The sequence below is a fragment of the Vombatus ursinus genome, unplaced genomic scaffold (genome assembly GCF_900497805.2).
Source record: "Vombatus ursinus unplaced genomic scaffold, bare-nosed wombat genome assembly UNPS02014848.1, whole genome shotgun sequence".
In the NCBI taxonomy this organism is placed as follows: Eukaryota; Metazoa; Chordata; class Mammalia; order Diprotodontia; family Vombatidae; genus Vombatus; species Vombatus ursinus.
This window is the reverse complement of record NW_020954626.1, coordinates 3,763,936-3,791,082: the sequence shown is the minus strand read 5'-3', so window position 1 is coordinate 3,791,082 and position 27,147 is coordinate 3,763,936. Positions and strand designations below refer to the sequence as shown.

General features: G+C 36.7%; 1 protein-coding gene across 1 annotated transcript; it reads left to right on the top strand.

Annotated features, from left to right (window-relative positions):
* Positions 1-8,431: 8,431 nt before the first annotated feature.
* ARPP19 (cAMP regulated phosphoprotein 19) lies at positions 8,432-25,374 on the top strand. Its single transcript, XM_027840840.1, has 3 exons — positions 8,432-8,642; positions 15,601-15,723; positions 20,950-25,374. The coding sequence occupies exons 1-3, from the start codon at positions 8,598-8,600 to the stop codon at positions 21,121-21,123; spliced, it is 342 nt and encodes a 113-aa protein (XP_027696641.1). The 5' UTR covers positions 8,432-8,597; the 3' UTR covers positions 21,124-25,374.
* Positions 25,375-27,147: the final 1,773 nt, after the last annotated feature.

Genomic DNA, 27,147 nt, shown 5'->3' with positions numbered 1-27,147 from the left:
TTTAACATTTTGGTATATGATGTTTAAAGTTGCCCCTTAATATCTTTAATCATTAAAACTAAACTCTACTGCAAAGTAGTGAAACTGTAACCATTGACACCATTAAGCCAATCACTCATTAACATTATCCCTGTGGAACTAACTGCTCCATGTTACATATTTTCACGTAAAATCCTATTCTAGAACCAATGAATAGTTCTAGGGATGATATTGTGTCATAAAGTACAGTAGAGAAACCAAAGTAAGATATACTCTTAGTACAGGTGCAAACAAAATCTTGGTTAGAAGGGATCTCAGAGGTAGAGCCATAATTAAAAAATATTTCACCTACAGCAAAAACAGCTGAAGGAGAGGGGAGGTGTTGATATAAAGAACAGCCTGACCATGAGAACATTTATTCCAGGAAAAAGAACTGAATGGCCCTTGAGCCACCCCCACCCCTACCCCACCAAAACTGGGATTAGGGGAGATGGGGCCAGAAGAGGAATTCCCCAGAAGCAAGACCCTAGGAGCAGCTACTCTAGCTGGCAAAAAACTTCACATCAAGCAAGACAGACAATGGCTATTACAAGGTAGAAGCATGTTTTCTCATATAGGTACCCTGTGACAAAGACTCATTTTCATTGTGTCAGCTACTGGCTGGGGTGTATTATTAAATATCAATCAACCACCTCTCCAGGAGAAAAAAAAATGTACACATAGTATAATTTTAAGTTTAATCTGCATTATTAAAATTAACATTAAAAACAGCATTTTAAATTACCTAATTAATTTTTTTTTAAAAAATCAATGAATTAAATATTAAAATGAACATTTTCTCTATAATTTCCTTAATACTAGACAAGCAACAAAATAATAAATCAAGCCCTGATTTGTAGTAGTTGCTTATTTCTGAGACGAAAATGCTCATACTGAAAATTTAACAATTAGCTCTCACAAGTTGGCAAGAGCCAGCTCCAGCATATCATGGGGTCACAGGTCATCTAGTCCAACCCAAGCTCACTAAAAACCTGCAATCCAGGTTTACCCTGCTGCTTTTCTTCCCTAACCTTACAGTAGCGCCCCATGGGAAAACAAAGAGGGAGGAATTTCTTCTCTGAACATCACACTTCTGGGATCCCTCCTCGTCCTTGCCACTATATTCTCCAAAATACCCTCCTTCACCATTTCCACTTCAGTATAGCACATTCAATTTTACATTCAAATGTAAAATTAGTTTTGCTATGTAATGAAGGAAACTTAGAGTACAAATAATACACAATTAAGGTAATTTACAGGTACATAATTTTATGTGTTCAATTTGTTTGGCATAGACCTAAAGTTGTGAACAATCTCTTCCAGGTGTTCCTTACTTTCACTGTCTTTTCTTACCAACTCTGGCACTAGTAGTTCATTATGTCCCTAAAGATGGAAAAAAAAAAAACAACTTTTAATTTCTATACAGGTCCACCTCCCTCTTTCTAAAGCTGAAACTGCCACCTAGACTGCTGGGTCATTTGTTTCATAGTCTTTCCCCACAAAAATATGATCTTTTCCCTTGGTTACTTGGTCAGCACGTCATAGCTTCCTCCTGACTGTCTCTCTTCTCTATCCTGTCTTGGTTTTCAATTATTTTAGTAGGTTGATTACCCCAAGTCCTCCATTCTTGAGAGCTCTGCCCTTTCTCAACCTCAAGAGGCTGCTTAAAAGACTTTTTATTTGTTCACAAACCTCCTTTTATGCCACAAAATAATGCAAAGCTTCTATCCTTTTCCTAAAAAAGGAAATTGTCACAACCTCTGGATAATAGGATCTAGAATAACAGGATCTAGAACTGGAAGGGACTTGAGAGGCCACCCAGGCCCCATCTCCCTTTACAAGTCCACAGGGTTCGTGGCTTCTACTCATAGTTCCATCACAGCAACCTCTAATCATCTCTTCAACTGAATCCTGGCACTGTGTTCACTTGGAAGAGCTTTGGAGGATTCCAGTTGCTCCTCTCCTCTTGTTCCTCTATAACGGAGTAGTGGATGTGGTCCCTGGCAGGCCAGACCCAGAGTGTAATTTAAATTCCTTGAGGTTAAATATTTGTATCCCGAGCAGCCAGTACAGTTCCTTGTCACATGGTAAGAACTTAATAAAAACTTACTAATTGACTAATTAATTGATTGATTCTGTCCTGGCCTATAGCTTGCCTTCTTTGTCCCCCTTTCATGTTCACTTTTCCTGTCTCCTTGTATTCAATTTATATGGTGGCAAGAATTGTGTCTTCCCACTTAACTACTTTCAGTTGAAGGCTGAACTTGGCTGCTCTTTGTTCCAAAGGAGGGCCGCCTACAGTCATAGCAAGGGGAGCAAGGGGATTGGATTGAGGATGTTACACTAGAACACCAAAGGGGCAACTGGGTGGTGCAGTGGATAGAGCACCAGCCCTGAAGTCAGGAGGACCTGAGGTCAAATCTGACCTCTGACCAAACACTTGACACTTACTAGCTGTGTGACCCTGGGCAAGTCACTTAACCCCATTGCCTTAAAAAAGAAAAAAAAAACTAAAGAAAAAAACATTTAAGATCTTATCTCGTTTGTATAAAAGCAATACTTTTCATGGTGTCTTATCAGACTGCTTATAATTTATACTGAATTACCATATAACATAAAGATTATACATGCTCATTAAATGTGTCAAATTAAATTTAAAATTTCAAATTAAATTTACTTTATTACAAAACTAGATTGTTGTGTGCTATCCTCATAGCTTATTGTTCATGAAGCAGGCTCATCTTTATTTGCTTTAAAGTGTCAGAGGAAACACTAGCCAGAACAGACCTGATGTCTTAGGACTTGTACCAAGTAGAAAGGTGTCTTGGGAAATGTTGCAGGTAGCTTCTGCTCAAGTTCTCTAAATTACAAATGTAGCTTTTGACAAAATATGAAACAGAGTAATCAATATGGAAAATTTCTTTTTTGAATCTAATTATTACTAGTCCAACAATGAAGAACTGCTTACTGAGGGGTAGGGGAAAGGAGAGATGATGGGAACTTTGTAAAAAATGACAATTTGAAAAAGAAAAGGAATCAGAATGCATAATGAGGTAACAAAATTATCTCTTTTTGCAGATGATATGATGATATACTTAAGAAATCCCAGAGATTTGAGAAAAAAGTTAGTAGAAACAATAATTTAACAAAGTAGCAGAGTGCAAAATAAACCCACATAAGTCATCAGCATTTATATATATGTAATATATATATATATCACCAACAAATCCCTACAAGAAGAGATAGTAAGAGATACCCCATTTAAAATAACTGTAGATTATATACAATACCTGAGAGTATACCTGTCAAGACAAACCCAAGAACTACATGAACATAATTATAAAACACTTTTTACACAAATAAAGTAAGAGTTAAATAATGGGAAAAATATTAATTATTCATGGGTGGGCAGAGCCAAGATAATAAAAATGACAATTCTATCTAATCTTATTCAATGCTATCCCAATTAAATTAACAAAAAATATTTATTGAGCTAGAAAAAAAATTCGTTTGAAAGAACAAAAGGTCAAAAATATCAAAGGAATTAATGAAAAAAATGTAAAGAAAGGAGGTTGAGCAGAACCAGATCTTAAATTGTATTATAAGGCAGTAATTATCAAAACTATCTGATACTGGCTAAGAAATAGAAAGGCGGATGAGTGGAACAAAGTAGACATATAATACACATTAGTAAATGATTATAGTAATCTTGTGTTTGACAAATATAAAGATTTAAGCTTTGGGGATAAGAATACATTACTTGGTAAAAAAAAAAACCAATTGGGAAAACTGGAAAGCAGGCTGGCAGAAATTGGGTATAGAGTAATATCTTCCACCATTTACCAAGAACACTGTGACATGTAAAATGGATATTTTTTATTACATTAAATTAAAAAGGTTTTGTACAAATAAAGCCAATGTAGCCAAGATTAGAAGGAAAGCAGAAAATTGGGAGAAAAATTTTATAGATTTTCTCAAAGGTTTCATATCTCAAATATATAAAGAACTTTGTCAAATCTATAAGAATGAGGGTCATTCCCCAATTGATAAATAGTTAAAGGATATGAACAAGCAGTTTTCCAATGAGGAAATCAAAACAATTTTTAGTCATATGAAAAAATGCTATAAATCATTATTGATTAGAGAAATGAGATATTATTTTATACCTATCAAATTGGCTAAAATGATAGAAGGGGAAAGCAACAAATGTTGGAAGGGATGTAGAAAAATTGGGACACTAATTCATTGTTGGTGGAACTGTGAATTAATCCAACCATTTTGGAGAACAATTTGGAATTATGTCCAAAGAGTTATAAAACCATCTATATCTTTTGACCCAGCAATACCACTCCTAGGTCTATTTCCCAAGATGATTGGGGAAAAAGGAAAAGAATCTATCTGTTCTAAAATATTTATGGTAGCTCTCTGGTAGCAAAGAACTGGAAATTGTGGGGATGCCCTTCAATTGTGGAATGGTTAAACAAGTTGTGGTATATGATTATGATGGAATACTACCAGCTATAAGAAATAATGAGCTGGATGATTTTAGAAAAACATGGAAAGACTTGCATGAAATAATGAAGAGCAAAATAAGCAGAATGAAGAGAACATTGTATAAAGTAACAGCAATGTTGTTTTAAGAACAACTTTGAGTGACCAAGTCATTTTGACTATTATAAATACCCAAATACACTACAAAGGACCTATAAAGATGTTATCTACATCCAGAGAAAGAACTAAAAAATAGATGTATAGTATGATGTTATACACACACATATTTATATACATATATATTTATACACACACATTTGTGTCTAACGGTAGCCATCTACAGGGTGGGGGGGGAAGGAGAGAAAAAAGAAAGTTATACGAAAATGTTATTATGTATTTAAAAGGAAAAGCAAGTTGTACATAATAGATTTGCAATTTTGTGTGCAATCCTCTTTTTTTCTATTCTACATTGTTATGGACATGCTTGTGTTATTAAGCCCAGAATTTTTAATAAAAGGAAAAAAAAAAGACCACTAACATTCACCCTTGTAGTCTAGAGTTGTGAACCACCCCAGGCACAAGGGCTTCCCTACTCATGTGACTTACTGGTAGGTTTCTATGTGTCCCCACTCCCATCTATATGAACACTGTGTGCATTGGTGATAAAGAGTACTCCAGATTAATGGGTGGATTGTTTTGTTTTGACTATACTTTTTGCTTGCTAGTGAGTAAATGTTTTGATTATTCTTTGTCTTACCATTTAATAAATATTTCATGTTTAAGAGTCAAAAGTATTACTGGGACTAAATATTTTGTAAGTGGGAAACACACCAGTGGGAGCTCAGTAGCCACAGGGATGAAAAGTAGGACTATGTTCTCCCTATATGAGAATTATCTACAGGATCTAGAGAATTGAGTATTAGTGTCATGGCTGACCGTCCTGGGAATTACCTCAATCTGCCAAGGTTGTTGTAAATGGGTGATTAAGTTACCTGTAGCTGAAGAATAGAATTTAGAGAGAGTTGGGATTGGTGCCACATCTGGGCTATATCTAATTAATCTTTTTTTTTTTTTTTTTGGCTAGGTAATTGGGGTTAAGTGACTTGCCCAAGGTCAGACAGCTAGTACTCAGGTCCTCCTGACTCCAAGGCTGGAGCTTTATCCACTGCCACCTAACTGCCCCTGGGCTACATCTAATTAATCTGGAAAGACGGGCTTAAGCAAGATTGTGAAGAGTTTTAAATTCCAGACAAAGGAGTTTATAACTTATCCTTAAGGCAATAGGGAGCCACTGTTGTTCAGTAGTGACTCTTTGTGACTTGATCAAGGTCACACTGCTTCTAAGTGTCTGAGGCCAGATTTGAACTCGGGTCTTCTCAACTCCTGGCCCAGCACTCTATCCATTGAACCATCTAGGGAGCCACTGGAGCTTCTTAAATGAGGCAGTGACATAATCAGACCTCTGCTTTAGGAATATCATTTGGCAGTTGTGCAGAGAAGGTATTGGAAAGATTGGAGAGAGTGGAGGTAATATGACCCATTAGAAGGATATTATAATAGTCTAGGAAAGAAGTTCTGAAGGCTTGAACTATGGTGGATGTAGTATAAATAAAGAGGAGGAAATGGGATGGCAGCAGTTTTGAGGAGGTAGAAGAGTCAAAACTTGGTAATTAATTAGATTGAGGAATGAAAGAGTGGAAAGCTGAAGATACTCCTAGGTTGTAAGCTTGGGTGACTGAAACAATATTTAGTACGCTTAAATGAAACACGGAAATTGGGAGGAGGAATGGATTTGTGGAGAAAGACAATTATTATTTTAAGCATGTTGAGTTTTTGAAATGCCTCTTAGGCAGCAGGTGGCAAACTACTCCAGTATCCTTGCCAAGAAAACCCCAAATTGGGTCACAAAAGGTCAGATGCAACTGAACAACAACAAAAATTAAAGGTAAGAAAGGGTGTTCTTGATTCATGATGGAAAATGCTATCCACATCCAGAGAAAGAACTGCATCTATCAATGTAAAACACATTTCCCCACTGATACTGTCCTCCTTCCCCCTACCCTCATCTACCTTCACCCAAATATGCCTCTTACTAAACTTTGTGTTTGTTACCTTTCTGTCAGGAGATAGGTAGTATGCTTCATCATCTGTCCTCTGGAGTCCTGGCTGGTCATTGTATTGTTCAGAATTCTTGAGGTTTTCAAAGTTGTTTATTTTTACAGTGTTGTCATAGTATAAATTGTTCTACTGATTTTGCTCACTTCACTCTGCATCATTTCATACAAGTTTTCCCAGATTTCACAGACCATGCTTTTTATAATTTCTTATGGCATAATAGCATTCCATCAAACTCATATGCCATAATTTGTTTAACCATTCCTGAATTGATGGGAGCTCCATTAGTTTTCAGTTGTTACTACAAAAATTACTGCTATACTTTTGTACATACAGTTTTCAAAAGGCTTAGTGCAGCCTTAAGCTTCAATAGCTTATTTTTTTTTAAAAGGCTCTTTAGCTTATTTTTAGCTATTAAATTTTAAAACTGCACATAGACTTTTGGGACATCCTGTTTAGATCCTTTTCCTCCTTAATTCCTTTGGGGTATAGATGTAGCGATGGTATTGATGGGTCAAACATGGGTTTGCACAGGTTGGTGACTTCTGGGGGTATAGTTCTAAATTGCTTACCGGAATGGCCTGGCTATTTCCTGCAGCTCTTCAACATTTGTAATTTCATTTTTCTGTCTACTTGGTCAATCTGATGAGTGTGAAGTAGAACCTCAGAGTGTTTTTATTTGCATTTCTCCAATTGTTAGTCATTTGGAACATTTTTTTCCCATGTGGCTATTGATAAAGGCTATTGGATTTATGACTAAAAATATCGTTGGCGACCTTGTAGAGAGGAGTTTCAGTGCACTGGACTGGAGTTAGATTGCAAGTGAATGAGAAGTAAGAAAGTGGAGGCAATCGAAATGGTTGCTGTTTTTTCTTCAGAAAACCTGTGTTCAAATCCCATCACTGTGGACAAGCCACACCTCAGTGTAGCCTGCAACTACCAAAGATGGTAAATTACAGGTGAATTGCACATCTGCATATGTGGAGTGTTTGCACACTAGGATTTCCCTATATGATATCTGAGCCCTGGAGTCCTGCCTCAGATCAAAAGCAAAAGGAACTGGATGAAGAAAGGGAATCCCAGAAAAATGAAAGTGCTTTGCCCAAAGACCAAATCGCTCCACAGATATGTGCTCTGGATTTGCAGTTAAAGGATTTAGGATTGAATCCAGGCTTGGCCACATATTAGCCCTGTGACTTTAGACAAAGCGCTTTACCTTTTTGGGTCCTCAGTTTCCTCATCTGTAAAATGAGAGAGTTGGATTTCCCTTCCCATAAATCTCTAGATATGTGACGCTATGATACAGACACCAGGCTCTAGACCCAAGTGTTCTTTTTCCTACTCTGTCAGATGTTAGTTTCAGCGCAGGTTCTGCTATTTACCACCTGAGTGACCTTGGGTAGGGCCCCTCTTCCTTCCCTGGGCCTCAGTTTCCTCATATATAAAATAAGGTTGTACTACAGTCTCTAAATAAGAACCTTTCCGGCTTTAGCGTTCTGAGATTCTGAAAGAGAATGGACCAAAAGCAGGGAAAGGATACACCAAAAACTACAATTCCCAGAAAGCACCGAAAGCAACCGAACTCGGAAATGATGTTTACAGTCAGTGGTTCTCTAGAAATGCCGCAGAAAGGAACCGTTTTTAAGGCGGGGTATGGGAAGGAGTTGCGGAAACTTATAGGCCAAACGGTCAAAGGAGAGGGGTGGAGCCGAGGAGTCAGGAAATAGGGCCCCTGCGACTAGCCGTACACGGCGAGACGCTATGCCGTCATAAGGCGGCGGCCATTTTTGGAGGCAACCGCGGTGGGCGCTCAGAGAGAGCGGCCGGAGGGCGGGAGCAGGAGGTTGAGGGCTCGAGCGCGACGCGGGCGGTGGCTGCTGGGGCACGTTGTTGGCGGCTATCGGGGCTTCCTCTTCCCTGCTCTTTTGTGTCTCCTTTCCCCCAGTGTCCTCCCAGTCGACTGAAGGGGCGCAATGTCCGCGGAGATCCCCGAGGCGGCCTCGGCCGAGGAGCAGAAGGTAAGGAAGAGGCCGGAGGGAGGCGGGCACCCGGACCGGAGGCAGGCACGGAGCTCGCCCGCTCGGCCTCGCTCAGGGGTTCGTTGGGGCAGCGTCTCCACCCGGCCAGAGAGGCCGCTCTCCGGGAGTGAGATGAGCGGGGGTAGGGGCTGGGGGGACAGAGACCGGAGCCGTTTTCATTCCCGCTGGGAAGAAGCCAGATCCGGCCACTCCTCCTCTTCCCCCCGGGCCCTGTTGGATCCGGTCCCGGAGCCTGCCTGCGCTTCCGCCCCGTCCGCTGGAGGCACTTCCCGCTCGCGGAGGCTCCTCCTCCGTGGCGGGCGGCCGGGCCGGCGCCGCTCGCTGCCTGTTTCAGGATCGCCGGCTCGCGGATTGTGCGTCTCCTCGAGGCCCGGTCCGACCCGGCTGGTCTTTTGTGGGATTCTTGGGGAAGTGGATGTGGCCTACTTTGAGAAAAGTGGGGAAGGAAGCGCGGAGGGAGGCGCTCCGTCCTCGGAAGGGTGGGTGTGACCTGATGGCCTTCCCTGCCCGCTAGGGGATTCCGAGCCCTCCGTCTGCCCCCCGCTCCCAAGTGTTTCCAGCTCATTTGGTTTGGTCATTTCCTTGCTAATTGAAACGCATATTGACACCTGAGGCTTGATTTCTGATTCTAACCAACCATGCCTTGTAAGTTTCCATCTTGCCAGATTCCTTAACTGCCAAGTTCTGTGCGTGCGGATTACATTGGATAGAGGGCAGAATTTCTAAAGCTTGAGAACTTTCGGAATACAAAGTATCTTCTATTTGTTCTCCTCTTCTGTGCACAAAAAGATATATGGAGAACTTCATACTTCAGAGGGCATTTAAACCAAATTTCTGGCAGTTTTGAATTAAACGATTTAATTTAAACCAGAATTCTGGCAGTTTGCTTTCCTCCAGATCTTTCGCATGCAATGTTTAGCATACATAAGGTTAGTTTCAGCTTCTCCTGTCCATCATTTAGTTCTTCAGTGTGCATAAATCAGCATTCATATCTCTGTGATACTGTATTGCTAGGGGCTAAGTTAGATAAGCTTTCTGTTTCCTGACTTGATCTGGAAATTACCATGAGTTTTGAAGATCCCAAGCTTCAGTACAGGAAAGAGTACAGGATAATCAATCCACGGCTGTTGAGTATCATAAAACAGTTTCTTGCTTTGATGTCATAGTTTATTTTGTCTAGTTTCCTAATCATATAATGATGTTGATTAATTTCAGTGTTAACTGAATAGAATAACATCAGAATTTACATTTTTTGCCTACTTCAACATTTGAACCTTTCCAGACCTAGTCTGGTTATTAATGCTACAAGAATATGGGGGGAGGAAAAGTGAGTAGACATGATATTTATTACTAGTTAAACTGTACTTTGGAATTTTCCTGAATACAAAAATATTTCCATTTTTTAATATGAACTAAAAACTAAAAATCTACTTTTACAATAAATAATGTTAATAAAAGCCAAAATTGTGGCACTGCCCTAGGAACCAAAAGGAGCAAATGACCTTTTTTTATGATTAATTTTGGATTCAAATGAAAAGTAAACTTCAACTTTTACTTTTTTGCATAAATTTGTGGTATAATTTTAATACTTCATAGAGTATTCACATAAAGTGTTTTTTTATGAGCCCAGGATGTGTGTCATGATAAGCATCAATATCTTGCTGTCTTGACTCTCCTGGAGAAAAAAATGTGCAGCATCACTTTTGTTATTGCCATGGCCAAATTAGCTGATTCTTCTATTTGAAAGATTGCCTAGAAATGACCTGAAAGATTTGGTTAGTGTTTATGTAACTAATTGATCTCTGTCAGCCAGAACTTAAGTACCTAGCTGAAAATCTCTCCTTTTTTTATTAGTAAAATTACCTCTCTTCAGTTGTCTATACATGAACAAGTATTTACCAAGGGACCTAATTTTTTATAAAAAATTCAGATAAATGTTTTTTCTTCACTGGACTGGTCCTGTTTCCTCATCTATAGACTGCATTCGTGGACTATCTCTAAAGTCTCTTTGCAGTTCTAAATCCTGTAATAAGAACAATAACTTAAGGTAAGGGGACATTGACAGTGAGGCAGTGTAGTTGCGTGTGTGCGTCTGCGCACACACGTGTGCACACATACACACAAAAGTAATGACATTTTTCTGAGTGCTTTGCTGTTGGAATTGCCCAGGAAAGTGCTACTTCTCAGGACCAGAAAGTATGTAGTAGGGGTGAGGACATTTATAGTTGCATTTAAGCATGTAGGTTTAGTGTAGAAAGTCTAAAAGAAATGAAAAGTAGACAAAACAGTAAATATTGCTTATATTTTGTTGAATTTTGGGAAGAAACTGAAATAACCTTATCCCTCAATGGATATAAGTATTGTTAATTACCATTAGGGATAATGATTTCATCATTATGTGTTAGGGTGCTAAAAAAAGAACATTACATCCTTGAAGACATTGGGATTTTTTTGTTTGTTTGTGGGATAGTTTTGGACTCTAGTTACTGTTTCAATAATCTTTTGTCTCTTCTCTTGTCCAATTCAGCAAGTACTATTTAAAGCTAGTAAATTAGCTACATTCCAAAAGGCTAATGAACTCTTCTTGCATAGGTTGAGGAAACAGTTTTAGGAAGCTGAGGTTTTCACTGTAGATTAATTTTCCTTGGAGTTAGGTGTTGTGAAAATGTACACCTCAGTCTGCAGATAGCCCAGTATAGAATGGATAGGATGACTGTTTTCTATTCACTTTACAGTCAGTGAATCATTGACCATTATGCAAGTAGATTCAATGATAGTGGGCAGCTTTTAGTACTAATGGTATGATGTAAGGGGGAGAGCATCCAATCTGACCCCAAGTTTTATTGTATCTAAAAATGTGAAAACCATTCTTAAAGCTTGGTGGGTCTTAGAAAAACCTGGTAGTGGATGATGCCCGTGCTATAGTTTAAAGACCTCTGATTTTAACCAGTACCCTCATTTTACTGGAGAGGGAAGTTGAGGTCAAAGAGGTTGTGACATGCTTCTAGCCAGAGAGGTAGTGAGTAGCAGAGCAGGATCAGGATTTGAACCCAGCTTTTCTGATTCATATTCAGTACTTGTTCACATGTGAAAGCACTTTTCTAGCTAGAGTCTCTAACCTATTGCACAAAGTGGTCAGCGGTAAACAGTACTGTGGAAAGAGAATGCTCTTGATTTGGAGTCAGAGAACCTGGATTGGAATCCTGGCCCTACTATTTATCTATTACTTGTGTGACTTTGGGCAACTCATTTATCTGCTTGGGTCTCAATTTCATCATCTGTGAAATTAGGGGTTACAATATATAAATTCTAGCTGCTTCTAGCTCTAAATACTTTGATTATGGAGATTGGGTTAGAGTGGAATGAACACTGCATGTTCTGAAGTCAGAAGACCTAGGATCATGTCCTAGCTTTGGTACCTCTTACCTGTGTGACCTCAGGCAAGTCACTTCTGACCAGATGACATCTGAGGGCCCTTCCAGCTCTAGGTGTATGATCCTGTGATCTATATTTTAATTCACTTCAACAAACCTTTATTAAGTATCTATTTTATACAAAAATTGTGCAACATGCCCAGTTCTTCTGTTATGTTTTTCAAGGTTATAAGACTAAGTCAAGAATATTGCTTTAAATGAACTTGGTCTATTCCAGCAATATGGTTCATTGACCCCTGGGGCTCTCTGAGACTGTTTACAGAGAAGTCAAAACTATTTTCATAATAGAACTAAGGTGTTTTAATTTTGAACATGGTAAACAGCTGATTTAACATACAAACAAAAACTCCTTAGGGGAAGGGTCCTCAATTTTTAAGAGTGTAAAGGGCTCCTAAAACCAAAAAGTTTGAGAACTGCTGGTCTATTTTTTCCAATCAGCATATCAAATCATTGCTTCTTGAAGATCTGGTTTTCCTCACCCTTGCTTAGTTGACTGAAGCCTGTAACTAAATCTGCAAGTAAATAGATCCTTAGGTTTAAGGATCTTGTTTTAATTTAGGTAGATATAGAGCTGGGAGAGACCATAGTGACCATCTAGTCCAACTACCTCATTTTACAGATGAGGAAAATGAGACCCAGGCAAATTAATTGATTTGTCCAAGGTGACATAGTTAAGTTGACAGATCTAAGATTTGTACCCAAGTCTTTTTACTCCAAACCCATCATTCTTGCTGATGAATTATCCTGTCAGCTTTCTGAAACTTTTTTAAAAATGTTACAAAGTGTACCAAACTTAGAGTTTTGCTTGTTATGAGCAAAGTGCTTAGAATGCAATATAAATGAGTCATCATTATTTACTGTTATTTATGGAAACTTTCCAACTGCACCTATTATTTTGATTAGTACCCCAGATAAAACTGATGGCCTGCCTGAAAGCTCAAGAAAAATAACTGGCATAGTTTTAGGGCAGTTGTCATTCAACGCTCCTTTCTAGTTGTCTTCAGATTATTTAATTAAACTCTTTTATTAGTTGCTTGTCCCAAATTAGTATTCTACCAAAACAATTCAGAGAATGACGGAGAGCATATCTTTCCTTTTCAACTATAAAAATCCTATTCCATAGACTTTAATTAAAGTAATTTATACTACTGTATGTACTTCATACCCTTTTCTGATTAGGTCCTTCTGAACTGTCAGGTTGGCATCAACATTGCTTTCTTCGTCTTTCCTTATAATAAAAGGAATTACAAAGAAATTCGAGTAATTTTTCCTCAGTTCCCATAATAAAAAATTCAGATATGCAAGAACAGAATTAAAGTCTTCTAAATATCAGTCTTTCCTTTTGCCCCCAAATAGTCTCTCAAATGCAGGAATTTAGGGTAGCTTTGTCTGTAGTTGTTGCCTCTGTTCTTGATAACCTTAATGAAGAACGTATGTAAAATATCAGCATAAAACTAACAGAGCACAGTCCATATGCAAAGCATTCAGTATATTTGTTATTTTCTAGATTTAGAGTCAGAAAAGCTTGGTTAGAATCCAAATTTCATTCCTTACTGGGCAAGTCATTTGACTGCTCTGAGCCTGTTTCCTGCTGTGAGGCTGGCACTGTGACTAGATGAGCTCTAATGTCTCTTGCAGCTTTTAATCCTATTTTCTGTCTTATAAAACTTTAGTGCATTCCATGTGTAACAGAAGGTGTTTTCTAGCTCCTCCTAGAATGATAGTCAAAATGAGAAAGGAAAGTGATTACATAATACTTACAGCAATTTAACTTCAGGTTCTTATAACAGAGAATCTGTTAACATATTTATATTGGTGTTGGACTGCAGCTTTGTTATTGAAGCTAACTTCCTCTTTGTGTGTTTCCAAACCGTGGTGACTCGAGACTGAAAAGAACAGGTGCTTAGCACAGTGACTGGCACGTAGGTTCTTAATAAAAGTTTGACTTGGTGAAGAGTAGTGGGAAACAGACTTGGAGAAGTGTTCACTAGATATCCAAAAGTGTGTTGTGAAACCAGCTTCAGGGTCACTGTAGGTGTATAATGTAGCCTCAGGCAGAGTTTTGCGTAATAAATTGCTTACTATCTGATAGTTTGTAACAGTCTTTTACTCTTTTGTCTCAGGTCTGGCATCATCAGCACTAAACAACTGTGCCTGCTTGTTGATTAAATTCTTAGTGCTCATTCGTACTTGCTCAGTAGCTACAAGGGTGACCTGAAAATTGTAAAGAAGGCTTGATGATGTTCACTACATCTTTTTCTGTATCTCTTGTGTAATTAGTGCATGTTGTGGTGTCTCCTATAAGTATGTGTGGTGTAAGCCATTTTGCAATTTGGGGTACTGATGATCGTTATTTCGTAGCTCAGAAGGATTTTCGCTAGGATCTTGCGAACAGTGTTAAAAAAAACTGAAACAATTAGGAAATTTTCTACAATTTATTGTAAAACTGGGAGGCAATGTTGTATAGTGGATAGAGATCTAGTTTCAGAGTTAGAAGAGCCTAGGTTCAAGTACTGCCCCTTTTTGACATAAACTATCTGTGTGACTATGGGGAAATCACTTAACCTCTTTGTGCCCCCAGTCAACTAACTCTTAAGACTATAAGTTTGAGAACAACTGCCGATTTGCATTAGTGGAGGTAGTTTCCTTACTGGGAGTTCCAGTTCTCTATGGGATGAAATCACAGGGCCAAGCCAAAAAAAATTTACAAAATGACATTTTCCATAATTATGTATAGGTAGATCAATTTTAAGTTCAGAATAGTTTGTTTAGCTTAATATAGTGAGGGGAATCCTAAAAACATCTAAGATCTTACATGTGTAAATATATAATATTGTATATTAAGAAAATAAGAGACCATGAAGCTGTCTTTTAGATTCCTTTGTTAATAAATTGAGCATTTATTGTACGCATATTAATTTATCTGCAGAATATGCACAGTACAATACAATCTCATTAAGTCCAAATTCAAGGGGTTTAGAAAGACAAATGACTTTGAATAAACTCTGGGGAGTAGCTGTGTTTCAAATTAGACATGATTTTTAGTAAACATCAGCTTTGAAAGGTTTTACTGTAGTTGGGATCTTAAAATCATAAAAATGTATTAGAATGAACATCTAATTATAGGTAAATGTGAGCTGAAGAGTTCCATAAAAGGTAGGTAACTATAAATGTATTCTACGTGACAGGAAAATAATAGCAGGAAAGACTTAAGAGCTGAGCTATCTTGGTATTTTTATCTAGTGTGTAGGGTGGTACACATGCACCACAACTATAATAGAGCCATCTCTTGGATCATTTTAAAAAATACATTAAATAGAGGTTCTGTCTTTAGAGCTCCTCCTGTACTTGGTTTTCAGTAAGGTATTAGCCAAATACTGAGAGTTCTTTGGCATTGGACGCTACATGCAAGAACCAGATTACATTTGTAAAAGGGGGTATTTTGTTTTTTAAACAAAAACTATAGGTTGAATAAAAAACTAATTGATATTAAATAATTTCAGGAAATGGAAGATAAAGTAACTAGTCCAGAGAAGGCAGAAGAAGCAAAATTAAAAGCAAGGTATCCTCATCTGGGACAAAAGCCTGGGGGTTCAGATTTCTTGAGGAAGCGACTGCAGAAAGGAGTAAGTTCCTCTTTTTAAGTTTTACTTCCTTATACTATGCAAATTTGTTAATTGTGGCATGAAATGACCAGTGTGATTTTAAGCAAGTTAACATTACCTTACTTTGGCATATTTTAAGAATTTATTATTCTGTAAATTGATTTCTCCAAATACTTGGGAAATTGTTTATTTGGATATAATTGCCGTAAATGGCAATTATATCTTTTAAGTACATTAAAGTAACTATTTTAAAATATGTTAAAATAATTGAAAGTTATTTAAGTAATTCAAATTACTTAGGGACATTTTTGCTATTTTGAGGTTTGGTTCATTGTTAGGTTGAGAGCTCAATTAAAAAGGGCTGGCTGTTTTTCTTGGATAGTCTTTCTCTTTGTAGGATTAAAGGTTCAAAATGAGTTTTATAGAACATGCAGAATATATTGAGTGTTCGTGACTGAAATTTACAGAGAATTCTTATCATAAACCCAGTTTTCCACAATGTTAAGAGCTCCATTTTTATGCAGTTTTTTATATGTATGATTCTATAAGCTCTTTTCTTAATATAGCCTGGTGAATAAATAGGGAAAACTTTATTTCTGCTAGACAGGGCATTGCTAAACCAAGGGGTAACTATTTGCAAAGTGAGTTTAACAGATTTGTTAAGGTCTTGTAATATCTTATTATCTAATACCATCAATTATAGTTTTTACTTTAAAACATTATTGGTTAACCACCAAATTATTTTCCTTTAGAAATATGAGTTATTAACCTTTTTTGTTTCATGGACCCCTTGGCAAACCAGGGACCACACAGCTGAAGCCTGTGGACCTTTTCAAAGAATATATTTTTAAAAATTCAGTTTTACTTTATGTTCCAAATTCTCTTCCTCTCACCTCTTCCACCCATTGAGAAGAAAAGAAAAACAAAACCTGATACAAATATGTATAGTCAAACAAAGCAATAAAATGTTTTCAAATGCATAAAATAGGATTACAAAGGGAATAAATTATATTAAGATGCAGTTATCAATATATTTTTTAAAAGCTGACAGATCCCAGTTTAAGAACCTTTGCTTGAAAATATCCTAGTCTGGCTAATGATTGGATAAAGTTAGGGGAATCAAGTGGGTTGTCATGTGAAGAACATGCATTTTTTGAGAATAACATCAAACAAAAATTTTCAGCTTATAAAACCAAAAGTATAGTGGAAAATGGTTTATTGAAAACGAGTAATGTCAAATCTACTACATATTCTTTGTATATACACTAAATGGAGAATATAATTTACATACATTGAAACCATTTTTAACCAAGTGTTCTGGCTACTTTTCCCGTTGTACACATCTATCCTCAATCTAGGGGTACACAACAACTTGTAACTTTGAATTAACTTTGCACTCTGGCCCAACTGTTAGCCACCCATGTTAATTATAATGACCATCTCCTAACCTTCTGTAGCATCTTAAAAGAGTTAGATTGAACTTTTATAAAATCATGTGAAGGTCAGGAGCTTAGTGTGGTCTTTTGAAATGGCAGTGGGTTTAAGACTGGTTGTAAATAAAATTCTGTGGTCTAGTTTGACCATGATTATTTGTAATTGCTAAGTGACAGAACATTAAAGTAATAAAATCTAATCTTTTATATTTCTTTTTCTTTGAGGGAAGGAAAAATTTTGTTGCAGGAGAGATTTCTGTTTTCTGTGTGGTTTTTTTTTTTTGTTTTAAGACAAACTGGTAATCTTTCATATGAATGTATTTAATTTGTGCTCTGGGGCTTTATTCCAATTTGAGGAGGTGCTATTTACTTTAAACTTCTTTTCATTTTAAATTATCTGACTTTTTCCCTTAATGGTAGAGTTGATCTAAGAATTATCTAAAATTACTCTTTACATCTTACAGGGGATATTTTAGACTTTGAAGCCTTGACTATCCTGGCTTCCAATCTTCTATCAATATGTTTTGGACATTTTGAATTGGATGTCTTAACAAGCATCTCAAACTCCAAATGTCTGAAAAAGAATTTATCTTTCTTCCTAAACCCTCCTCTTTTCCATACTTTCATATTACAGTCAAGGGTACTGCTGTCACAGTATTGATGTCATCCTTGACTCCTCATAATTCATCCCAACTATCCAATCTTTTGTCAAGTCTTGTTATTTCTACTTCAGACATCCCTTCTATACGTCCCCTTTTCTCTACTCACACAGGTCCCACCCTGGTAAAGGCCTGAGTCACTTTATGCCTGGACTATTGCAACAGGCTTGTGGTTGTGTTATCCCTGTCTCACCCACTCCAGTATATACAAAGTAATTTCACTAAAGAGGTAGGAATGACACACACTCTCTTCTATTCACTCTGCAATCCAAGTACACCAGCTAACTCACAACCTGGCTTTCAACACATCACTGCTCACCTCCCTGTCTTCTCACTGCCTGTAACCAATGACTGGAATATTCTTTCTCTTCACCTGGCTTCCTTTAGGACTTAGTCTGTCGGAGGTCTTTTCTAGTGTCTTCCCCTCTCTTTATCCCCTCGGTGCAATCTCTCTGAGATTACCTTTCACTTGCCCTGTATGTATCTAATATGTTCATTGGTATTTGAATGTCATTTCCATCATTAGGATGAAAGGCAGGGGCTCCTGTGGTTTTGTCTTTCTTTGTATCCCCAGTGCTAGCATAGTACTTGGCATATGGTCAATTCTTAATAAATGACTGTCGACTGGATGTCAATCTTTACTTCCTTTAAGTTTGAAAAATAAGCTCCTGCTCTTATGTATGCGTTTGTGTTGTTGTGTGTGTTACATCTATATTAGTATGATTGAGCTCTATTCCATTGGTTTTGAGTAGTTGAAGATAGCATATTAGATGACCTAGTTAATATAAGATTTCCTGTATATTAATAGGAGCTACCTCAGTTTTGGTTTAATAACAACTAAAACCCCCTTAGTGCTACCATTGGGTAATAATAGTAACACTTATCATTGATTCCCTTAATTACACACTTTGTGTGTAAGTGATAGATTAGGCCTTTCATATAACCAAATCTGGCAAAGTATATTCTGTCATAGATCTAGAACTTGCAGGAGCCTCAGAGTATATCTACTCATTTTACTGTGGCCTTGAGTTTAAGTGACTTGCCCTAGGTCTCCTTGGTACTCAGTATTAGAACCCAGATCCTTGAACTCCAGAGCCAGCATACTTTCCATTGTATCATGAGTTTTTACTTTACTGTGTTCTGGTTCATCTTGAAATATTTGAACTTATATTTTCCTTCCTGAAATTATCCCTATTTTAAATTCTTTCAGCTTTTAAACTGATTAGCCCCTAAAAAAGGTTAGGGCTCTGGAGAGTTTTTATTGTTTTAGTTAGGTCCGTAACTTTTTTCTGTAAATTTAATTTTAATCTTTCAAGTCTGTCTCTGACACATGCTGGCTCTATGACCCTGGGCAAGTCACTTAACCCTTTTAGTGCTTTAAAAAACTCTCAAAGTTGCAGAGAAGAGGCCAGCCTAAACATGCTGAAGAAATTCCTCACCTGGAGCTCCCTAGTGAAACCACAAGATTATTCCCTAGCCCTTTGTATAAAAATCATCATCAGTGAGCCAGCAACTGTTTGATTTTTGCTATTAGCACTGAATGTTGTTTAATGGTTGATTTGTTAGTGTAGAAGTGGGGAAAAAAAAATGCTTTTAGTCATCAAGTTTGCTTTTTCCAAAATTATACTACCTGATTCAAGCAAGAGAGAGTGCCAGACAACAGGTAGAGCCTATTTCCTATATGTTCATTAACAATTAAATAAAGTGATGAAGGGGAAATATAGCATATAGAGAAATATAAAAATATAGCAGGGAGAAATAGGTCACCTATCACTTCCCTCCCTAATCCTCCCCCCCCCCCAAAATAAAACTGATTTTATTAATGGAATCTTGAAATAATTTTCTGCATTTTTGATGAACTAAAACATACCAGTAAATTAGAATGATATCTTGTCAGAGAAACAAGCTACATGTTGACTTTAAAATCAAATCCATCAGTCACATTTCTTTAATTATTTACAAGCTGTTTGCAGAGAGTTTCTTTGTCCATTGCAATCCCAGGAACTCTAAGAGACAGACAAGATCACATAGCTTATGTACTATAAAATTACTCTATGGAGTTGCTTTGGGTTAAACGCCATGTTTAGTGATGTTACAGACCAGAAGACAGCAAATTGTCTCAAGGGCCTTCTGAATATTTACAGAACAGGACATCTTGTTATCTCAAGCTGTTCATTTTCAATTGCTGCAACTTTTACATTAATTAACAAGAATTTATTAATTGCTTGCTGCCAGGCAGAGTACTAGCTACTTGGGATAAAAAGACCAAAAAAAAAATCTACACTCAGGTTGTATTGAGGGAGATAATATGTACATGTATTTAAGTACATACGTAATAAATTCATGGTAGGAAAGGAGGGCACTAATAGTTGGGATTATCAGAAAAGATTTCCTGTAGAAGGTGGTGCTTGAGCTGCATCTAAAGGAAATGATTCTCTGAGGCAGAGATGAGATGGGAACGCAGCTTTTGGATGAATATCTAGGCAGTGAGCCCAGCCCTCCCATCGCTACTGTACAGACAAACTTTAGCTTGATAACTGTCCATTTATGTCCACAGCCTACAACCTTGGTAACACCGCTCCCAGTAAAAAGATTACACATTACAATCTTCATATACTATGTCTCTTAGCTGCTTTTTTTAGGTTTTAAAAATACTTTAAGAATATCAATTTCATCTTTCCTTCGTATCATCTTCCTTCTCCCTTTTTCCCCAAATGCTAATGTGTATCCTCTGATGGGTACCTCCTCCTTAGATTGCTACCTGCTAGATATTTACCATCTAAACAAGAGATGGTAAGAGTACTGTTGATAGTAAGTTTCGCCAATTGAACATTGCTTCTAATGATTTATTGATTGAGAACTTCTAGTGGGATTTTAAGCACAGTCAGTTCAATCATCATCTAATAGGTGGATGTGTTTATCTACAGACCCACAGACTGGGCTCAAAAGTAAGAGTAAGCCTATTGAGAAAAATTTACCTTTCAGTTTTCCCTGCAGTTCAGGAGTATAGTGTCAGTTTTTAGCTAATCATCATACTTGAAATCCTTACATTTTGTCATTTGGCAGTTTATTCTTCTCATTGTTAGACCAGTGCAGTTGCATATATGCTTGTTATAAATTCTTTACTAAAGTTTTTTTTTCCGTTTCTATTATAGCAAAAGTATTTTGACTCTGGGGATTACAACATGGCTAAAGCAAAGATGAAGAACAAGCAGCTTCCTACTGCAGCAGCTCCTGACAAAACAGAGGTCACCGGTGACCACATTCCTACTCCGCAGGATCTTCCACAGCGGAAACCGTCCCTTGTTGCTAGCAAACTGGCTGGCTGATTAAAAGAGCTGAACTGCATGAATCTCCTCATTCCTGTTATTTCTCTCAAACATGTTACTTCTTGGCTTTTTTTTTCCTTCCATACACTAAGTCATTGAAACTGACAGCTTTGCAGGTAGCGGTAGTGTGTGCTGCTATTGTTAAGGGAGTAAACTTTTAAGAATAAACTGTAGTACTTTGGACTAGTTGAACAATGCACTGATGAAAAGGACACATGTTAGAGCAATGTAAAGTAATCTACTTGAAAATAAATGTATATATTGCCTATTCCTTAGTGTAGGACTGGTTCCAGCAAGTAACGAGCAAGTTTTACAGTTTCACTGTTTTGGCTTTCCTTATTCCTCTTAATTACAGCTTTATATGTTTGTGTTATTTAATATAATCTATTGTGTTGCTTTTTTCTGTTTGGTTTTGTAAAACAGGGGTTTAAGACCACAGATTGTTAGATCATGTATTTAAAATGAAACACACACACACACACACACACACACACACACACACACACACACACACAAGGTGGGATTCTGAATGATTTCTATCTTTGCTCTTAAACTTGAATGGCCTTAAACCTGTTTCAGCTTTAACAATAGAATTTTACTTGGGCAATATTTGCCCATCCTGATGTAACCTTTTGTGAATTTAGTGCTTATTAACAGCTGCCCATTGAAGCTGGGTTTTGTTTGTTTTGGGGTTGTTTTTTTTTCCAGATTCTTAGTGTTAGAATACCTTTTCTTTTGAAGATGTGAATGAAGTGTGCATGTGCATAGACTGTTAAATTCACTTTTGTGCCATTTTTGTAAATATAATAGTTTTGCACAACCTCTCGCAAATGTCTGTATTAATTTCACACTTTTAAACAACAGATCATGTGCCAACCAGAAGCACAAGAGTTCCCACCTCAAACTCTACAGTTAGAACTTTGTATGGGTAAGAGTAGTTTAAAGTCTTGGATTTAGAAAATACCAAACTGGATACTTTACTCATTTAGGTATAGACTTATATGTTTTCATCTGTTACTAATGCCCATGACATTCAGTGGCCTTGTGTGCATATGCGATATGTTGCTTAGGCATATCTTTTGTCCTATGCAGAGCATTTCATTGTGACTTATGAAATTACAAGTCATGTAACTTTGTAAGATTTTTTAAAGTGGAGAATATTTTTACTTTCACACTCAACTTTCTGAAAGCTCTAGAATAAAAAGCCTTCAGGGCTTTAACCCCATTTCCTGCTATTAATTTGACATAGTTTAAGAGCAGGAGTTGAGGCCATTTTGTACATTTGGAAGTAGAAGCATATACTTAATTTATAATTGTTTTGCTGAATTCTATACTTAAGACACACTAGGATGATATTTTCTTATTGTTTAGTGGCTATTAAATTCTGATCCTGTGTAACTAATATTTGACAATTCTAAATGTACAAATAAAAGGGAATTTTGAACAAGTAAATACTTGAAGACTGACATCCCAAAGATATAAGTCAATATGTATGGACCTGTAACATTTTGGTAAATATTTTTAGTATTAAATTAGAGGAAACTAAATGAGTTAACCCTTGCTCCAATTAAAACATCTCATTTAAAGAGGGATGAATGTATCCCAGTTAAATATTTAAGCCTTAGTTATTCTGCTTTTATAAATACCATCCTCTTTTTTTTTTTTTTTAGATTTGAAGTGATATCCAGATATCCATTTAATTTTTTTCCCCTGTAGCACTGTTTCCTTATCTCATTCATGAACAAGAACAAGTTGAGGCAGGCAGTCTTACCAAGAAGTTAAAAATCTTTGTCGTGACTAATTTGCCATTTGTAGTTTTGTACACTTTCCCCAGTTTTATGCAATTATACATTATGACAATATTAGCCCGAAATATGCCACTAGTGATGTTTTCCTGTCTATAAATTCCTTTTTGGTGTGTGTATGGGAAATGGAGAAAGAAGGGTCAGAGGGGGAAAGGGATCCAGGCTAATTTTAGGCCCTGAACACATGGTAATTTCCATTATTGGATTCCTGCACACAAAAATATTAGGTAGCCATAAGTAGATTTAATCATCTCTATTGGCATTAACAGAAACTTTTAGCAAGTTACCATTTTAAGAAAAGTTTTACAGTTACCTTTCTCCCCTCCAAAAAAAACAGAAAAACAAAATGAAGAAAATGATATTAAGTTAAAAAAGATATATTTGAAAAAGGATAACAGATTTGAAGTAAAGTCCTCACCTATAAATTAGTTGTAAGAGTCACTTCAACATTACAAAAACAACCCAAAATGGAATTTTATGGTTTTTTGTCAATTCTTGTTTCATATGTTCATGAAAGACTTAAGTGCTACAGCAATGAAATCCCCATTCATCTGAGAGGAGTGATCTAATAAACACTGCACTGAAAGATTAAGAGCACAGTGCTAATCCTGACCATGAAAGAGAAGAATGTTGCTGTTAGCCTATGGCAGATGACTCAAGTGCTGCCTAAGTTTCATTTTTTTAACACAGGATGCTAATACTTAATCTACCTCAAAACATGTTGAGGATCTGTGAAAGGCTGTTTTAAGTGCCCAATTTAAAATAATTGTGGTTGTCTTTAATAAAGATAAAATTTTCCTCATAAAGCCAACCTGCCTTCTACAGAGTCATAGTGCTTCAGATCTCAGGATTTTCCATAAGGAAAGACCTGTTAATGATTTAATGTTCATTGTGTATCTCCATTAGTGGTGCTCTCAGAGCTGGTTGCTGTCCCCCTGCTCTAGTCAGTCCTTTCTTACCCAAACCTCCCTGTTCATTTATAAAAAGCAAGGTTTTACTAAATAGTGTGTTAGGCCATTTTAAATTTTACAGTTTTGAGTTTATGGATTCAAAAATGTTTGCATTTTAGAAAATGTGGATAACAGAAAAACTGGCAGAATATTGAAGAAAATTGTCCAATAACTAAATTTGGTGAGCCAGTTATGGAAAAAAAAATTAGTATTTAGTTGAAAACATAACTAGCCATTAAAAAAAATTATAGATTCAGGCAAGTGTTGCCCAGAATGCTTAGTAGTTTTGAGGTAAATAAGCATAGTATAACTTATTAGAACTGAATTCTTGTTGTAGAATAAGGGTCTGGGCTGAAATTTACCTTAATACTCTGAATGTCCTAAGCCAGTTAGTATAAAATGGCATTGTAAAAAGCATGTTCACTTCATTCTATGGTGCTGTTGATTTTTAAATGAGTTACTTTTTTATTAAAGCAGACTCAGAAGGGCTTCTACTTGGACCTCCTTTTTTTTAACAATTAGAGTTGCTATATGTGCTTAAAGTAATAAAACTACTGAGTATTATATGATGACTTTAAATTAAAAATTAATATTATTTGATTTTGTTTAAATTATAGGTTTTTCTGTAGCTAACTTAGGTATTGTCTAATCTAAGGGTAAGTAGCCTGTAGTAAGAGCACTGCTGAATTTAGCATTCTTATATTCTGCAACATATGCATATATTTTTATCTTCTCCCTCTTCAATTTTTTTCCCTTTTGTCCCTCTCTTTTTCTTTGTTTTGTAAACCTTAAGTCTCAGAATGGCACCATTCACCTTGCTTAGCTCTTAATGTTTCTCAGGATTTGGTGAGATCAGATATCTCCATCTCCCCCAACGTTTGCTAAAAGTATACATTAATTATCTTTAATATTTGGAAAGTCACTAATTTGAACCACTGACCATTTTACACCTCAGCATGTACTGCCAACCAAATTCCACTTGTCATTAAGACCTTTGTGTTTGTATTAGAAGGTTTCTTTTCCTACCTTTGTAAATAGGATCAAATTGAAAATTTCTACTGAAACCTCACTCTAGATTAGATAACCCTAAGGATGTGTAAACACCTCATATGTTTCTTTCATAAATTTTGACATCCTAAATAGGTATTAAGCCTCTGGATCTTTTTTCCCCTGGAAATTCTTTTTATTTTGTAGCTTTCTGGTTAAGTCATGATTAATCATTAATGTAATATGTTTATATAATGTCATTTATCACCTAGCTAGAAGTTTGAAGTAAAAAGTTAATTCCTTCAGTGCTTTGCCCTCAAATTTTGTTTTGCATCTTTGATGATGCAGTAGAACACCTAGCATGTATAAAAGAACCAGACTAATACCTCTTCTGTTTCACATGAGTTGGGAACTAATGATGAAACTTGTCAATTGCCAATCCCTTCTAAAATTATACTTGTAAGAGATATAGGAAAATAAACTGTTCTACCCAATTTTTATTGTTGGAACTTGCAGTTTTGTCTTTTTTTTTTTTAACTGTCACTTTGTTCTTAGTTTTCAGATTGTGTTGAAGTATATTAACTCTTCATAAAGCATATAATGAATGCCCTTTAAATTTTAGCTCCTATAGGGTACTGATTATCATTTATGTGATGACCCACCTTTTAAGTTTTATTTTAAAAATTAAAAGTTTACCATGGTAGGAAAAGATCAACAAGTGGTTAAGGCCGATAAAGAATTCATTCTCAGTTTTCTATATCAGGATAGGTATAATTGCACAGTTGGTCAAAATGTACTGATTAATTTTCCCCCTGATTTGGGGTAAAGAGGATCACAGGAAGCTGAAAAGTCACCCTTAAGTAGATTATGTGGAAGGGAACAACAAAACTGTCAGTGGAACACTGCCCTCTAGCAGCTGTGATACTTACATTGGTCTCATTACTTACAGTGATAGAACAACTAGTTAACAAAAGAATTTTAAGGAGACTCAGGAAATTATTAGTTATTTTGGTGCCCTAGCTGACACCCTGTGACAAGTTTTCTTGCAAATGATGCTGAGCTGAGCCATAACCACCAAAGACTGGGTAGCTTGTCAACTGGACAGCAGCCAAAGTGCATGGGGAATTGGAAGTATGGATAATTGAGATCTAACTGCAATCAGCTAAAAATGAATACTGTTTGATGTCTAAATAAGCTAGCACTACAAACCGCTTAATTTTTTCTTTGTAATTTAGTTTTCCAGTAAGTGTTTATTAAGTATATAGATGTGCCAGGTGTTGGAGGTAAGACAAAAAACATCCTGACTTCAAGAAGTCTATGTCCTCTGGGAGGGAGAAAAGGGGAAAGTAACTTTATGTATTGAGATATAAATATATATGGAGAGCATTTTTTTGGTAAGGGGGAAGGACAGAAAGCACTAGCATTGGAGGGATGGTGGCTTTTGCACCCAGACATACTTGGGATATAGAGGAATGCGTTCCAGGCATGGAGACAAGACACAGAGGATGGAATGCTAAGGAACAGCAAGTAAGCCAGTTTGACTATGCTTACTGCAAATTGGACATTGAGGGTGAAATTTTAGCCATGGGCGAAGAGCATAGAAAACGATGCTTCCTTGTTGACACAATGATTTCTTAACTGCAAAGCCTTCAAACCATTAAAATGAAGATTTCTGAATATTACACTAGTATTGTGTATTGAGTCAGTCCATAGTTCACCAATGATTGCTGTAACAAAGCAAGTTTCATCTAACTTCTCTATGCAGGAGTACATATATGATCAGCACACGGTAAGCATGTTAATGGCACTTTGGGGGATACAAACAATGAAATGTTCTCGACCACAAAAAACTCAAAATGACAGGAAAGACCAATGATTTGGCAAGCAATAGGCTGCCACGGGCCTTTGAAAACAGTTTCAGTAGAATGGTGGTAAGGTTGCAAAGGATTAAATTAAGTGGGTGGTGAAGAAATAGAGGTAGTGGAATAAAGACCACTATTTTGAGAAATTGTGATAGGAAGAATGAGAAAGGACAGTAACTTGGAGGAACAGAGTGAGTGAAGGTTTTATGAGTGAGAGCTAAGCACGTGTACACACCAGGGAAAGAAATTAGTGGAATAAGAGTGAAGAAGGGATAACAGAGCAAAGTGCCAGAGGAGACGGCATAAGGATGGAATCAACAGTACAGTTATTCTTGGAAGGAGATGAGTAACTCAGAGATGAGAGAATGATATAAAAGTTAGATGGTGAAGAAAGAGGGAAACATTGGATGTGAAGCAGGG

Bases quoted from the DNA above. Each gene is read 5' to 3' on its own strand.
- ARPP19 (XM_027840840.1), top strand. From the start codon at position 8,598: ATGTCCGCGGAGATCCCCGAGGCGGCCTCGGCCGAGGAGCAGAAG. The intron at 8,643-15,600 runs GTAAGGAAGAGG...AAATAATTTCAG, and splicing joins CCTCGGCCGAGGAGCAGAAG to GAAATGGAAGATAAAGTAAC. The intron at 15,724-20,949 runs GTAAGTTCCTCT...TTTCTATTATAG, and splicing joins GGAAGCGACTGCAGAAAGGA to CAAAAGTATTTTGACTCTGG.